General features: G+C 35.6%; 1 protein-coding gene across 17 annotated transcripts in view; it reads left to right on the top strand.

The window, feature by feature from the left end:
- COG6 (component of oligomeric golgi complex 6) overlaps positions 1-16,063 on the top strand; it is a 280,734-nt gene that overhangs the window by 56,495 nt on the left and 208,176 nt on the right. Inside the window, exon 19 of one of the 17 annotated variants that reach the window (XM_079903303.1) lies at positions 7,396-11,850. The exons of the other annotated variants lie outside the window; for them this stretch is intronic. Within the exon in view, the coding sequence (XP_079759429.1) occupies positions 7,396-7,543 (148 nt within the window). The 3' untranslated portion in view covers positions 7,544-11,850. Of the gene's footprint in view, positions 1-7,395; positions 11,851-16,063 lie in introns of those variants that run through there. 17 annotated transcript variants of the gene reach the window in all.

A 16,063-nucleotide genomic window follows, 5' to 3' on the forward strand; every position in this document is an offset into this window, starting at 1 on the left:
GTCTCTAGATCCATTCATGTCTCAACAAATGACCCAGTTATGTTCCTTTTTATGGCTGAGTAATAATCCATTGTATATATGTACCACATCTTCTTTATCTATTCGTCTGTCGATGGGCATTTAGGTTGCTTCCATGACCTGGCTATTGTAAATAGTGCTGCAGTGAGAATTGTGGTACATGACTCTTTTTGAATTATGGTGTTATCTGGGTATATGCCCAGTAGTGGGATTGCTGTGTCATATGGTAATTCTATTTTTAGTTCTTTAAGGAACCTCCATACTGTTCTCCATAGTGTCTGTATCAATTTACGTTCCCAACAGTGCAGGAGGGTTCCCTTTTCTCCACACCCTCTCCAGCATTTGTTGTTTGTAGATTTTCTGATGATGCCCATTCTAACTGGTGTGAGGTGATACCTCATTGCAGTTTTGATTTGCATTTCTCTAAGAATTAGTGATGTTGAGCAGCCTTTCATGTGCTTCTTGGCCATCTGTATGTCTTCTTTGGAGAAATGTCTATTTAGGTCTTCTGCCCATTTTTGGATTGGGTTGATTGTTTTTTTAATATTGAGCTGCATGAGCTGTTTATATATTTTGGAGATTAATCCTTTGTCCGTTGACTCGTTTGCAAATATTTTCTCCCATTTTGAGGGTTGTCTTTTCATCTTGTTAATGGTTTCCTTTGCTGTGCAAAAGCTTTGACATTTCATTAGGTCCCATTTGTTTATTTCTGTTTTTATTTCCATTACTCTAGGAGGTGTATCAAAAAAGATCTTGCTGTGATTTATGTCAAAGAGTGTTCTTCCTGTGTTTTCCTCTAAGAGTTTTATAGTGTCTGGTCTTACATTTAGGTCTCTAATCCATTTTGAGTTTATTTGTGTCTGTGGCGTTAGGGAGTGTTCAAATTTCATTCTTTTACATGTAGCTGTCCAGTTTTCCCAGCACCACTTATTGAAGAGACTGTCTTTTCTCCATTGTATATCCTTGCCTCCTTTGTCATAGATTAGTTGACCATAGGTGCGTGGGTTTATCTCTGGGCTTTCTATCTTGTTCCATTGATCTATGTTTTTTTTGTGTGCCAGTACCATATTGTCTTGATTACTGTAGTTTTGTAGTATAGTCTGAAGTCAGGGAGTCTGATTCCTCCAGCTCTGTTTTTTTCCCTCAAGACTGCTTTGGCTATTTGGGGTCTTTTGTGTCTCCATACAAATTTTAAGATTTTTCGTTCTGGTTCTGTAAAAAATGCCTTTGGTGATTTGATAGGGATTGCATTGAATCTGTAGATTGCTTTGGGTAGTGTAGTCATTTTCACAATATTGATTCTTCCAATCCAAGAACATGTTATATCTCTCCATCTGTTGCTGTCATCTTTAATTTCTTTCATCAGTATCTTATAGTTTTCTGCATACAGGTCTTTTGTCTCCCTAGGTAGGTTTATTCCTAGGTATTTTATTCTTTCTGTTGCAATGGTAAATGGGAGTGTTTCCTTAATTTCTCTTTCAGATTTTTCATCATTAGTGTATAGGAATGCAAGAGATTTCTGTGCATTAATTTTGTATCCTGCAACATTACCAAATTCATTGATTAGCTCTAGTATTTTTCTGGTGGCATCTTTAGGATTCTCTATGTATAGTATCATGTCATCTGCAGTGACAGTTTTAGTTATTTTTCAATTTGTATTTCTTTTTCTTCTCTGGTTGCCGTGGCTAGGACTTCCAAAACTGTGTTGAATAATAGTGGTGAGAGTGGAAATCCATGTCTTGTTCCTGATCTTAGAGGAAATGCTTTCAGTTTTTCACCATTGAGAATGATGTTTGCTGTGAGTTTGTCATATATGGCCTGTATTATGTTGAGGTAGGTTCCCTCTATGCCCACTTTCTTGAGAGTTTTATCATAAACAGGTGTTGAATTTTGTCAAAAGCTTTTTCTGCATCTATTGAGATGATCATATGGCTTTTATTCTTCAATTTGTTAATAGGGTTATCCCATTGATTGGTTTGCATATATTGAAGAATCCTTGCATCCCTGGGATAAATCCCACTTGATCATGGTGTATGATCCTTTTAATGTGTTGTTGGATTCTGTTTGCTAGTATTTTGTTGAGGATTTTTGCATCTATATTCATCATTGATATTAGTCTGTAATATTCTTGTTTTCTAGTATCTTTGTCTGGTTTTGGTAGCAGGGTGATGGTGGCCCCGTAGAATGAGTTTGTGAGTGTTCCTTCCTCTGCAATTTTTGGAAGAGTTTGAGAAGGATGGGTGTTAGCTCTTCTCTAAATGTTTGATAGAATTCACCTGTGAAGCCATCTGGTCCTGGACTTTTGTTTGTTGGAAGATTTTTAAATCACAGTTTCACTTTCATTACGTGTGATTTGTCTGTTCATATTTTGTATTTCTTCCTGGTTCAGTCTTGGAAGGTTATACGTTTCTATGAATTTGGCCATTTCTTCCAGGTTGTCCATTTTATTGGCATACAGTTGCTTGTAGTAGTCTCTTAGGATGCTTTGTATTTCTGTGGTGTCTGTTGTAACCTTTTCCTTTTCATTTCTAATTTTATTGATTTGAGTCCTCTCCCCCTTTTTCTTGATGAGTCTGGCTAATGGTTTGTCAATTTTGTTTACCTTCTCAAAGAACCAGCTTTTAGTTTTATTGATCTTTGCTATTGCTTTCTTTGTTTCTATTTCATTTATTTCTGCTCTGATCTTTATGATTTCTTTCCTTCTGCTAGCTTTGGGTTTTGTTTGTTCTTCTTTCTCCTGTTCCTTTAGTGTAAGGTTAGATTGTTTATTTGAGCTTTTTCTTGTTTCTTGAGGTAGGCTTGTATAGCTATAAACTTCCCTCTTAGAACTGCTTTTGCTGCATCCCATAGGTTTTGGATCGTTGTGTTTTCATTGTCATTTGTCTCTAGGTAGTTTTTGATTTCTTCTTTGATTTCTTCAGTGATCTCTTGGTTATTTGGTAATGTATTGTTTAGCCTCCATGTGTTTGTGCTTTTTATGTTTTTTTTCCCTGTAATTCTTTTCTAATCTCATAGCGTTGTGGTCAGAAAAGATGCTTGGTATGATTTCAGTTTTCTTAAATTTATTGAGGCTTGATTTGTGACCCAAAATGTGATCTATCCTGGAGAATGTTCTGTGCACACTTGAGAAGAAAGTGTAATCTGCTGTTTTTGGATGGAATGTCGTATAAATATCAATTAAATCTATCTGGTCTGTTGTGTCATTTAAAGCTTATGTTTCCTTATTTATTTTCATTTTGGATGATCTGTCCATTTGTGTAAGTGAGGTGTTAATGTCCCCCACTATTATTGTGTTACTGTCGATTTCCTCTATTATAGCTGTTAGCAGTTGCCTTATATATTGAGGTGCTCCTGTGTTGGGTGCATATATATTTATAATTGTTATATCTTCTTCTTGGATTGATCCGTTGATCATTATGTAGTGTCCTTCCTTGTCTCTTGTAACAGTCTTTATTTTAAAGTCTACTTTATCTGATACGAGTATTGCTACTTCAGCTTTCTTTTGATTTCCATTTGCATGGAATATCTTTTTCTATCCCCTCACTTTGAGTCTGTATGTGTCCGTAGGTCTGAAGTGGGTCTCTTGTAGACAGCATATATATGGGTCTTGCTTTTGTATCCAGTCAGCAAGCCTGTGTCTTTTGGTTGTAGCATTTAATCCATTCATGTTTAAGGTAATTATCGATATGTATGTTCCTATGACCATTTTCTTAATTGCTTTGGGTTTGTTTTTGTAGGTCCTTTCTTTTCTTGTGTTTCCCACTTAGAGAAGTTCCTCTAGCATTTGTTGTAGAGCTCGTTTGGTGGTGCTGAATTCTCTTAGCTTTTGCTTCTCTGTAAAGCTTTTGATTTCTCCATAGAATCTGAGTGAGATCCTTGCTGGGCAGAGTAATCTTGCTTGTAGGTTCTTCCCTTTCATCACTTTAAGTATATCATGCCACTTCCTTCTGGCTTATAGAGTTTCTGCTGAGAAATCAGCTGTTAACCTTATGGGAGTTCCCTTGTATGTTATTTGTCATTTTTCCCTTGCTGCTTTCAATAATTTTTCTTTATCTTTAATTTTTGCCAGTGTGATTACTGTGTTTCTTGGCATGCTTTTCCTTGGGTTTATCCTCTATGGGACTCTCTGCGCTTCCTGGACTTGGGTGGCTATTTCCTTTCCAGTGTTAGGGAAGTTTTCTATTATAATCTCTTCAAATACTTTCTCTGGTCCTTCCTCTCTCTCTTCTCCTTCTGGGACCCCTATAATGCATATGTTGTTGCATTTAATGTTGTCCCAGAGGTCTCTTAGGCTGTCTTCATTTCTTTTCATTCTTTTTTCTTTATTCTTTTCCACAGCAGTGAATTCCACCATTCTGTCTTCCAGGTCACTTATCCGTTCTTCTGCCTCAGTTAATATGCTGTTGATTCCTTCTAGTGTAGTTTTCATTTCAATTATTGTTCATCTCTGTTTGTTTGTTCTTTAATTCTTCTAGGTCTTTGTTAAACATTTCTTACATCTTCTCGATCTTTGTCTCCATTCTTTTTCCGAGGTCCTGGATCATCTTCACTATCATTATTCTGAATTCTTTTTCTGGAAGGTTGCCTGTCTCCACTTCATTTAGTTTTTTTTCTGGGGTTTTATCTTGTTCCTTCATCTGGTACATAGCCCTCTGCCTTTTCATCTTGTCTGTCTTTCTGTGAATGTGGTTTTTGTTCCACAGGCTGCAGGATTGTAGTTCTTCTTGCCTCTGCTCTCGCCTCTGGATTTTAAAAAATGTGTTTAATATTCATTATTGTACCTTATTCTGATTTTAAACTTCATGTGAGGAGGAGTAGCCCTGTTTTTGTATTCCTTATGTAGTATAAGTATACACTGTGTTCAGACTGAGTATAGATCTTAGAGTATGAGGTGTGAGTAATGAATGCCTTATACACCTCCAGAAATCTTCCTGCTTTTTGAGGGGGAGGTAGAGGGATGGGCTGGGAATTTGGGGCTGGTAGATGCAAACGATTACATTTAGAATGGGTAAACCACAAAGTCCAAGTTTATAGCACAGAGAATTATATCCAGTCTCCTGGGATAAACCATAATGGAGAAGAATATTAAAAAAAGAATCTATGTGTAAATGTCACTGTGCTGTATAGCAGAGATTGCGACAGCCTTTTAAATCCGCTACACTTCAATAAAAAATAAAATACAACAATTCAAATAAAACATCTTACTGCTTTTCGTAAAGAACTAAAAGTGCTGTAGCTAAAAATCCATTATTTAAAGTACCAGGGATGTAATGCACAACATGATAAATATAATCAACACTGCTGAGTATATATGGAAGTTGTTAAGAGTAAATCCTAAAAGTTGTCATCACAAGAAAAAAATTTTTATTTCTTTAATTTTCAACCTATATGAGATGATGGATGTTCACTAAAGTTATTGTGATAATCATTAATGATGGATGTAAATCAAATCATGATGCTGTACACCTTATACAGTGCTGTATGTCAATTATATCTCAATAAAGCTGGTATAAAAAAGATAAAATAAATCCATTATTTACCTTCTTGCAAAATGGGTATCAAATGTATAGTTAACAAGTTTTCCAGATGCTAGAGTATTTTCAGCTGTGTCATTTATGGAAAATAATTTTTATGTCATTTTGATGCATTTATTGTTAGGCTCAGTTAATTACAGGAACAATCACTAATCAACAGATTAAAAAAAAATCTCAAAGCCTCATCTGGATAAGTAGTTTTCCAAACCAGTTTCTACCGTCCTCCCTTCCAACAAAAAGGTAGTACAGCCAATAGCATTCCTCCACTCTGCTCAGAAAATTGACTCAGTGTATCTTCCTTCTACCCAGTCTCATTTTGGGAGCTTTAGCAATTTTGGGAAAATGTTAGGTTGCTCCAGCAAATCAAAGTTGCTTAAATCAAGAGTCTGAGACCCCATGGGAACAGTGTGCTGATGACTCGAGATCCAAGTGGACTCCCCTTCTCTTTCCATCTAACTAGTTTTGTTCTTTTTTAGACCACAGATCCACTTATTTCTGCAGATAATTTTACAAATGTTTTAGTTTGGTCATGGATGTTCTAAAAACGGATTATTTCTAGCTCAGAAGATCAGAGAGGCTTCTTGGATGAGAGAGTACATTTTTACTGAGAATTAAGGGAGTTTAAAGTGGGTGAGACAGACATTCTATGCAAATGGAGGTACGTGAGTAAGCAAGGGAATTGAGGTCAGGAAGAGCAGGGCAGATAGAACAGTCAGGAGCTGCGCTGGATTGCAGCATTAGAGTAGTGATGCAGAAGGTGTTGTAAAGGGTTCTGAGTGATAGGGTAAGGAATTTTGACTTCTCTGAAAGCAGAAGAAGCCATGGAACCTCCTTGAAGAAAGGCCCTGGGTGGGGGAGAGACACGATAAAAGGTTTACTTTAGAAAGATTAATCTACAAGCAGTGCTCATGATACATTAAATGGGGAACAGACTGGATGGGGGAAGACCGGGTAGGAGTTTTTCTTAGATACTCCAGGCAAGAAAAGTTTGTTAGGGCCTGAACTGAGGTGATGAGACATAGTTATGCCATTGACAGAAGCAGGAGACATAAGAGAAGTAGGTTTGGGAGTAAAGCTTTAAAGACACATTTTTAATTTAGTTATAAAAATCAGAAAAAGATGTTTTCATCAGTAAGTATATAGAAATAGAAGTAGCTGGGGATGACGAAGTAAATGTCATGAAAACATAAGGGGTTAATGCAGATTTAATGAGCCCAGTGTTATTTTTTTCTAAAAACATTTGCTTCAGTTTATTTAAAACTATTTCTATTCTTTTATGTACTTATGTAGAAATGCGTATTTGAAAATGCTGTGATTTGTTGTAGGCAAGTGTCACGTTTTTGTGAGAGATAAGAAATCTAGGAGATATGGTTATTAGTGTAGGAGCTATAGGTGAAAGGACAGTATATTGTAAGTTATTCTGAGATTTGAAGTATTGAGAAATTTGAATAATTATAAGTCTCTTTAAGGTTAATGTGTTATCAGTCATGTTTTCAAAATCAGCACATTGATGGTGGGTCACGGTTTCTGTTTCTTCTTTAGTAATCCACGGTATATCAGGCACTGTTCTAGCCCTAAAGATAAGGCAGTGAACAAAACACAGCTCCTACCCTCCTGCAACCTGCGTACTGATGGAGAAGATTTAATAAAGAAATAATAAATATAAAGAAACCTTTTATCCCCAAACCAAAGTAACTAACTCATGTAGCTGTACAGTGGTTGTAATAATATATGTGTGATAGTTACGAAAACAAAATTCGTCGGTTCATGCGTGGAGCCTTCTTACAGTGCTTGGTGTTTCATTCTCAGATTATGTGTTCACATTCTGTTTGTTTATCAATAGAGAGCAGATCATAAAACAGTCTACAGAATTAGTCTGCAGAGCCTATGGTGAAGTGTATGCAGCTGTGATGAATCCAGTCAATGAATACAAAGATCCAGAGAGCATTCTACACCGATCGCCGCAGCAAGTGCAGACACTTCTCTCCTGATTGTCTTAGAATGTGTTAGCAAAACATTGCATTCCTAAAACACTGAAGGTTTTCTTGGTTTTTAGTCTGTTAATCTTTACTTTGAAATTTGTTGGTTACAGTTTTCTTTGTATCATAAGAATGCAGCTCCCAATAATTGCTTTGCTTTGGTCACAGTAAAGTGAAAGTAAGTAACACGTGTTGACCTGAGTTGGCATTGCTCTGTGTCTGCACTCCACGTCTCTCCAGCTCTGCAGTTCCCCTCAATTCTGGAATATAAATGTGTGGGGAAAGAGTAGTATGAGAGGTTTGAGGGATTTTTTTTTTTACAAGATTAGTTCTAAATTAACTGTACATTAAAAAATTATCTAAACTTAGGAATTAGTTGGAAGATAGGACCTAATAAATATCTCTTTACTTAAAGATTCATTTGCTTTTTTGCTAGATATTGTGAGTAGGTATACTTAAACTGAGGAGCAGAAATGTGCATTCAGCAAAAATAGGAAAAGAGAGAAGTAATTTAAAGGTGGCTTCTGCTCTGTGTCTGCCCTAGACTGAATTCAAGGTGAAGTTCGGCACTTCATATGGGATGTAGGCATCCTGTGCTGCGTGTAAATCTAGTGTCTAAAAAAGAATACTTGTGGTACAGTGCGGACTCTAACTTCAACACACTTTGGTGTTCAAACCAAAGAAATAAGGTGTACTCTAACCCTGCAGGAAAAAGGCCAGAGTAGCGATTGCTAATTGACGTTATGTCTAGCCTTATGGTGGCCCCTTGTTTGGGCTCTGACTTTAGAACCGTACCAAGAGTAAGATTCAAAATCACTGTTTTTGTTTTTGTTTTTTAAAAAAAAAAAATCTAAATGTGTTTGATGTGACTTGACTTTGACTTTGTTGGTAAGACTTTGAGGACAGATTTTATTAGCAAAATATCTTAATTTCTGGGCTTCCCTGGTGGCACAGTGTTTGAGAGTCCGCCTGCCGATGCAGGGGACACGGGTTCGTGCCCCGGTCCGGGAAGATCCCACATGCCGCAGAGCGGCTGGGCCTATGAACCATGGCCGCTGAGCCTGCGCGTCCGGAGCCTGTGCTCCACAACGGGGGAGGCCACAACAGTGAGAGTCCTGCGTACCGCAAAAAAAAAAAAAATCTTAATTTCTGGTAAATCCATAAAAAGAGCTAAGTCTCTAAATTATATATGAGAAAATGAGGCATAAGGAAAAAATTGACTAGGTTAAAATATTTAGAAAAGTAGTAAGATAAAATTACTATTTATATAGCAAATATAGAATATATAACAAATTAGTATTTACAGAACATGGTGTGTTCATCTATCTGAAATATGGTTTTTTTGGAGCAAGAGTGATTGATTATATATCATCTCTTTTGGTATTTAATCTGTATTTTTAGTCTTTTTCCTTCAATGAGTATATGTGATATATAAAAGATAGAAAATAAAGTATGATATAAATCAAGAGCTTAAATTTTATATAATTTATATCTACTGTGAGAAAAGATTGCTTACTTACCATTAGTGAATTCCTTTGATTTCTAGGAAAAAAGTATATTTAGGTTTTTACTTAATTTTTTCAAATAAAATATTAAACTGTTTTTAGAGTAGCAATCATTGCAGTATTTTTATACATTGCATCAGTGTGTTTTTAGAAAATATGCTAATAGGAAAGAAAGTACAATATAGGGCCAAATTGAGATAGCCAATGGAAGATTGATGAGCAGAATGTGGTTATCAGTGTGATCTTGAAAACTTAATTAAAATAAAGGATTGTAAGTGTTAATTCATTAGCTTAACACTGCATTTGCTATTTACTTCATAGTTTGCATCTTGAACTGTTTTGAGATGGCCTAGGTATAACCTTAGGTAATGCGTGTCAGCCTTTCCTTCAGAGAGAAAAGGTATTTGCCTGACCAAAACCCTCTCTGGTTGAACGTTTCCATTTCTTTCTTTGTGCTTGTACTTGGAACAGGTGAATGTTATCTGAGAAAAATCACACAAATAGACTGATTGACTTTTTAAATTCATGATCACAGTCTTCAAATGGCACTCAATATTGCTTTGTAGTTCTACTCTGTCTCTGGTAAACTCACCTCCCCACTTTTCAAGATGACTTTTCCACCCTCACTTAGTTAATGACCTTCATAATTCATTGAGAAAACAGCCGGTAGGCTAATCTCCTGCATTTTTCTACCCTCATATATTGCACTCATCTTCATCTTTCCTCCTTTTGTGCTGGAGACAGTGTCCCTCCTCCTGTGACAGGCTGTTCCCTTCCTCTGGACTCTGGATTCCATTCTCTCACCTTCTCCGAGACGTTTCTGAGTTATCCCTCTCTTTTGCTTCAGCAACGTGTGACTTCTCTGTAGGATTATTCTCGACAGCATACACAGTGCTCTAGTGTTGATAGTATTTTTTAAAACTTTCCGCCTCCCAGATCCTCACACCTCCATTTCTCTGCTGCTTTTTTAGTGATCGTCTATGCATGCTGTCTTATATTTCTGCTGCCGTTATGTCTTAAATTAGCCCCATATGGCTTCAGCATCACCACTACGACACAACTAACCCTGATGAGATCTCCATAGTATTATATGTTGTCAAATCCAATGGATTCTTCTCATTCCTTATTTTATTAAACTTTCAATAGCATTCCACACACTTATGTCTGAAATACTATACTTCCTAGGCTTTCACAGCACAACTTTCTGCTAGTTTTCCTTCCAGTTCATTAGCCAAACCCCTCTCAACCTCCTTCCCTGGTTCTTTTGCCTCTTTGTGACCTTTAAAAGTTCGCATACTCTAGGGTTTGATCCTCAAATTTTTTTCCTTGCCTTAGGAGTTTTTTATTATCTCACTATAGCCTGGCCTTTTCTGACTGCTATTAGCTCACGTCCTTAGGTCTATCCATATAGTGGAATACTCTACAGTAGTGAAAAATGAAGTAATTTCCAAATACATAATGCTGAACCAAAAAAAAAATTACAGAATAATATAGTATGAGTCCATTTATAGAATTAAAAAAAAAGATAAAACAAATTTATACATTCATGGATACACGTGGTAAAGCTATAAGGAAATACAGGAAATGATGTGGAATTCAAGATTATCTCACAGGATCTTTAGAAGTTACTAATGTTCTGTTCTTACAATGGAGTGTTGGTATATGTATATTATTTTGTTATTTTCTAAAATTTACATATATGTGACGTGAACTCTTGTCTATATATTCCACAATTTTAAAAAGAGTTTAAAAAAATTGTTTAACACGGCCTGGGATAAAGTTAGAACTCAGTATGTTAGCTAATATTTTTCATTGTGCTTGTTATTAAACACGTTTATTAAGTGCCAGCTGGGGCAGGCTCTGTGATAAGCAACAAGGTTTTAAAAGACCACTAAAATGTGCTTCTGTCATTGAATTCCCTGTCTTGCACAGATACCACATGTATTATAAGTAGACACAATGCAGTTTGATAGGGCGTTTGTGCATGTAGGTAAGAGGAAAAAATGAACTAACATCATTTTTTATGAAAACCACATGTATGTACTTGGGGTTGAAGAGGCTGAGAGCATAGAAAAGAAAGTTTTAAAACACAACCATACATTTTTAATTCTTTGATGATCATAATGACTGGGTTACATTAATTAGCTATTTGATTAAGATGCAAAATTGTCTTATAGGTTGGGGACATCAACAAAAACATTGGATTAAGGAATTCCAAAATTCTGCCTCTCCCTAAAAGAAACAATAAAACTGGCCTTCAAAAACTGTCAAGATCAACTTTTTCAGAACGCTAGAAACCAACTAAAAGCTAATAGCAGTTAGATTGTGCTTATTAAAAAACTAAGCAAAACAAGCTGCGTCTCGGCATGCTTTGTGGTATTTTAACTTAGGCTAGTCCTATGCTTTGCTCCCAAACTCAGCAATAGCCTTGAAAATAGCATCCCACGCTTCGTAGTGCTGGAGAAAGCAGAATGGACCAGGTTTGCAAAGATTGTCCTTACTTGAAGTGTCTCATGCCTCCCTGGGAGACCCATTTGAAAAGCTTATTTTTCTCTTGCCTAACTTGGAACTTGCCCAGGGCTAAAGCCACTACCCAGGGGGAGGGGCCAGTTGAGGGGAGGGGCCAGTTGAGGGGAGGATACTTCTCTGCTGCCTGAAGTTAGGACAAATGGTAGACTAAGGTAAAAGCTTGGGAAGAAAAGTTAGAAATGAAATAATAAGGGTTTTGAAACACTCTGACATATTCTTGGCGATCTAGAAATCTAGTGCACATGTCTAGCACTGTGCATGCTCAAGAAGGACCAGAAAGACCCTAAGCACTCACCTCTGGGTAACCTTGAGGCTTTGTGGAAGCAGAAAGTGAAGGCTGAAGCAAAGTTAGAAGCTACCTGGCTGAATGTTGAAGGAATGCCCCAACTCTCACACACAACATCTCAGCAAAGACTGGGAGATTTTTTTGGTTCCAGACATTGAAATCTCTGTCCAGTTATTAGCTGACAACTAAGCTAATGGACCACTTTAACTGGTCACGCACAACAAAGAATATAGATTTTACAAAATTAGTTCAGGAAGGTCACTGAAACATGCAATAACAACCACGAAAGGCACCAACAGCAGACTCTGAGGGATGGGGTGAGAAAATCTGATTTCCCAACAGAATGGGCACATTCCAACAGAATGGGCACATATTAAAAATGCTCATGCTTCAAGAAGAAACAAGCAAGGTGCTCAAAGTATGGCCAATACACAGAAGGAAAAAAAAAACAGTCAATAGAAGTTGTCCCTGAGTAAGCCCAGATGTTGGACTTACTAGGCAAAAGACTTTAAAACATCTCTTCTAAATATGTTCAAGGGCTGAAAGTAAGTATGAAAACAATATCTTACCGAATACAGAATATCAATAAAGAGGTAGAAATTTCAAAAAGGATGTTTTTATAGTTATAAATTTATAATCATAAAAATAATTTAGTCATAATTTTATAAAAATTATAGAAAAGAAACTTCTGCAGTTGAAAAGTATATTAACTGAAATGAAAAATTCACTATAGGAGTTCATCAGATTTGAGCAGGCAGAAAAAAGTATCAGCAAACTTGAAGATAGGTCAATTGAGATTATCCAGTCTGAGGAACAGAAAGAAAAGAATGAAAGAGAATGAACAGAACCTCAGAGACCTTTGGGATATTATCAACAATATTCACACAATGGGAGTCTCAGAAAGAAAAAATAGGGAGAAAAGGACCAAAAGAATATTTGAAGAAATATTGGCAGGAAACTTTACAAATTTGATGAAAACCTTAACATACACACTCAAGAAATTCACCAAGCTCTATTGTAGGATAAATTCAAAGAAATACACCAAGACGCATCACAATCAAACTATCAAAAGGCAAAGACCAAGAAGGATTCTTGAAAGCAAGAGAACTCATCATTTGCAAGTGATCCCCAATAACACCTGATTTCTCATCAGAAACCACAGAGGCCAGAAAGCACTGGATGACATATTCAAAATGGTGGAAGAACAACTGTTAGAATTCTATATCCAGCAAAACTGAAAATATAGGAGAAAGTAAGACAGTCTAATATAAAAAACAATCATACCATACATGAATGTTTAAGGGTTCTTGAGGCTGAAATGAAAGGGTACTAGACAGTAACTAAAATTAGCAAAGAAATAAAGAATAGCAAGGAAATACAATACATGGGCAACCCTATAAACCAACTAGATTTAATAGACATCTACAGAACACCCCATCCAGCAACAGAGTATACAGCCCTCTCATGGGCACATGCTGAATTATCTAAGACCACATGTTAGACCACAATACAAGTCTCAGGAAATTTAAAAAGATTAAAGTGTGTTCTCCAGCCACAATGACATGAAATTAGAAATCAGTAACAAAAGGAACTTTTGAAAATGAATATGTGGAAATTAAATAGCATACTCTTAAATAACCAATGGGTCAAAGAAGAAATAAGGAAATTAGAGAAAACTTCGAGATAAAAGTTTCGTATTAAACAGCATATCAATTCTTATGGGATACAGCAAAAAGTGCTCAGAGGGAAATTTATAGACTACATTAAAGAAAAATAAATTTAAAACCTACCTTTATACCTTAAAAAACTAGGAAAAGAAAAGCAAACAACTGAAAGCAAGAAGAAGGAAATAGTAAAGATTATAGCAGACAGAAAAAATATAGAATAGAGAAGTAACTGTTATTTCAGCAGATTGATGTGCTAAGCATTCTGTAATGCATGTACAGATGTGTTTGAGTACACATGTAAAAAAGATGTTTCAAAAATTGTTTCTTACACAGCATGTTGAAAAGAGTGTTATTTCTGAGAATGTATGGGCTGACGATTGTGTAATGCATGCAGACAGGTGTTTAAAGACATGTAAGAAGAAGTTTCTAGGAGTGCTCCCTGCTCATTGTGTTAAGAATAATGTTATTTCAGTTACTGGATGTGCTGACCATTCAGTATTGCATGTAGAGAGGTGTTTATATATTTAAAAATATAAAATAGGAAAATACAGAACAGAAAAGTTGGTTTTTTGAAAAATCTTTTTAAAAAATTGACTACCCTTTAGCTGGACAAAGAAAAAAAAGACAAAATTACTAAAATCAGATATGAAAAGAAGGGACATTACTACCTCACAAAAATAAAAATGATAACAATACTACAAATAAATACATGTCAACAGATAATATAGATGAAATGGACAAATATTAAAAAAAACAAAGTAAACTGGCTCAGGAAGAAATAGAAAATCTGAATAGACCTATAGCAAAGAGACTGAGCCAATAATAAAAACACTTCTAATTTTAAAAAAAGCCCAGGACTAGATGACTTCACTGGTGAATTCTACCAAATGTTTGAAGGATTAACACTAATTCTTATCAAATTCTTCCAAAAAATAGAAGAGCAGGGAGCATATCCTAACATATTCTATGAGCCCAGTATTTGTTATTGGTATGACGAAGCCAGAAAAGGCACCACAAGAAAACTACAGACCAATATTCTTTGTGAATATTGACACAAAATCCTTAACAAAATACTAGCGAACAGAATCTAGCAACATATTAAAGGGTTATATACTATGATTAAGTGGATTTATTCCAGATGCAAGGTCAGTTTAACATGAAAGTTAGTCAATGTACTATACCATATTAATAGAATAAATGAAGAAAAAAATGCATGATCACCTCAACAGATGCAGGAAAATCTAACGCCCTTTCATGCTAAAATAAAGAAATACTCAACAAACCAGGAATAGAGGAGAATTTCTTCAACTGAAAGGACATTTATGAAAAACACACTGCTAACATTGTACTTAGTGATGAAAAGCTGAAGACTGCCCCCTGCCAAGATTATGAACAAGATAAGGATGTACACTCTTGCCACTTCTATTCCACATTATACCAGAAATTCTAGCAGAGCAATTAGGTAAGAAAAAATTAATTAAAGACACACAAATTGAAAAGGAAGAAGAAACCCTATGTTTATTTGCTGATGATTATGGTCTGTATATATTTATATATATATAATACTAAAGAACAAAAAAACCCAAAACTATAAGAATAAACAATGTAGCAACATTGCAGTATACAAGATGAGTATGCAAAAGTCTGTTGTATTTCTAAACATTAGCAGTGAACAATCTGAAAATTAAAAAAACAATTCCATTTATGGTAGCACCACAAAGAATAAAATACTTAGTAGATTTAACCAAGGAAGTGAAATACTTTTCCACTGAAAACTACAATACCCTATTGAAAGAAATTAAAGGTGCCCTAAATAAATGGAAAGACATTTCATGTTCATGGATTGGAAGACTAAAGATTGTTAAGATGGCAGTATTCCCCAAATTGATCTGTAGATTCAATGCAACCTCTATCAAAATTCCATCTGCCTTTTTGTGTTCCAGAAATAGACAGGCTGATTCTAAAATTCATATGGCCATACGGGGGACCTTGAATAGCCAAAACAATCTTGAATCTTCCCAGTTTCAAAACTTGTTACAATGCCACAGTAATCGAAACAGTGTGATAGTAGCATAAGGATAGACATACAGTTCAGTGGAACAATTTAGAGTTCAGAAATAAATCCATGCATCCATCATCAACTGATTTTTTTACAAGGCTGCCAAGACCATTCAATGGGGAAAGAATAGTCTTTTTAACCAATGGCACTGGAACAACTGGAAAACCACATGGAAAAGATTGAAGCTGGACCTATATCTCATACCATATCCAAAAATCAACTCAATATCAAAGATCTAAATGTAAAAGCTAAAAACTAAAACTCTGAGAAGGAAACATAGGTGTAAATCTTTGTGCCTTTGTATTAAGCAACAAGTTTTCGTCTTTTATACAATAATGGATTTTTAAATAAAAATATAAGTAAAATGTAGAGTCACATAATGTTGAATACTTGCAGTAGGTCAGTTTATTTTTCCTATTAGTTAAATATGCTGTTAACAATTATAAATAGATAGGCCTACATATGGTTACTTCTGGGCTATAGTTG

Source organism: Stenella coeruleoalba (assembly GCF_951394435.1).
Source record: "Stenella coeruleoalba genome assembly, chromosome: 18".
Classification (NCBI taxonomy): Eukaryota; Metazoa; Chordata; class Mammalia; order Artiodactyla; family Delphinidae; genus Stenella; species Stenella coeruleoalba.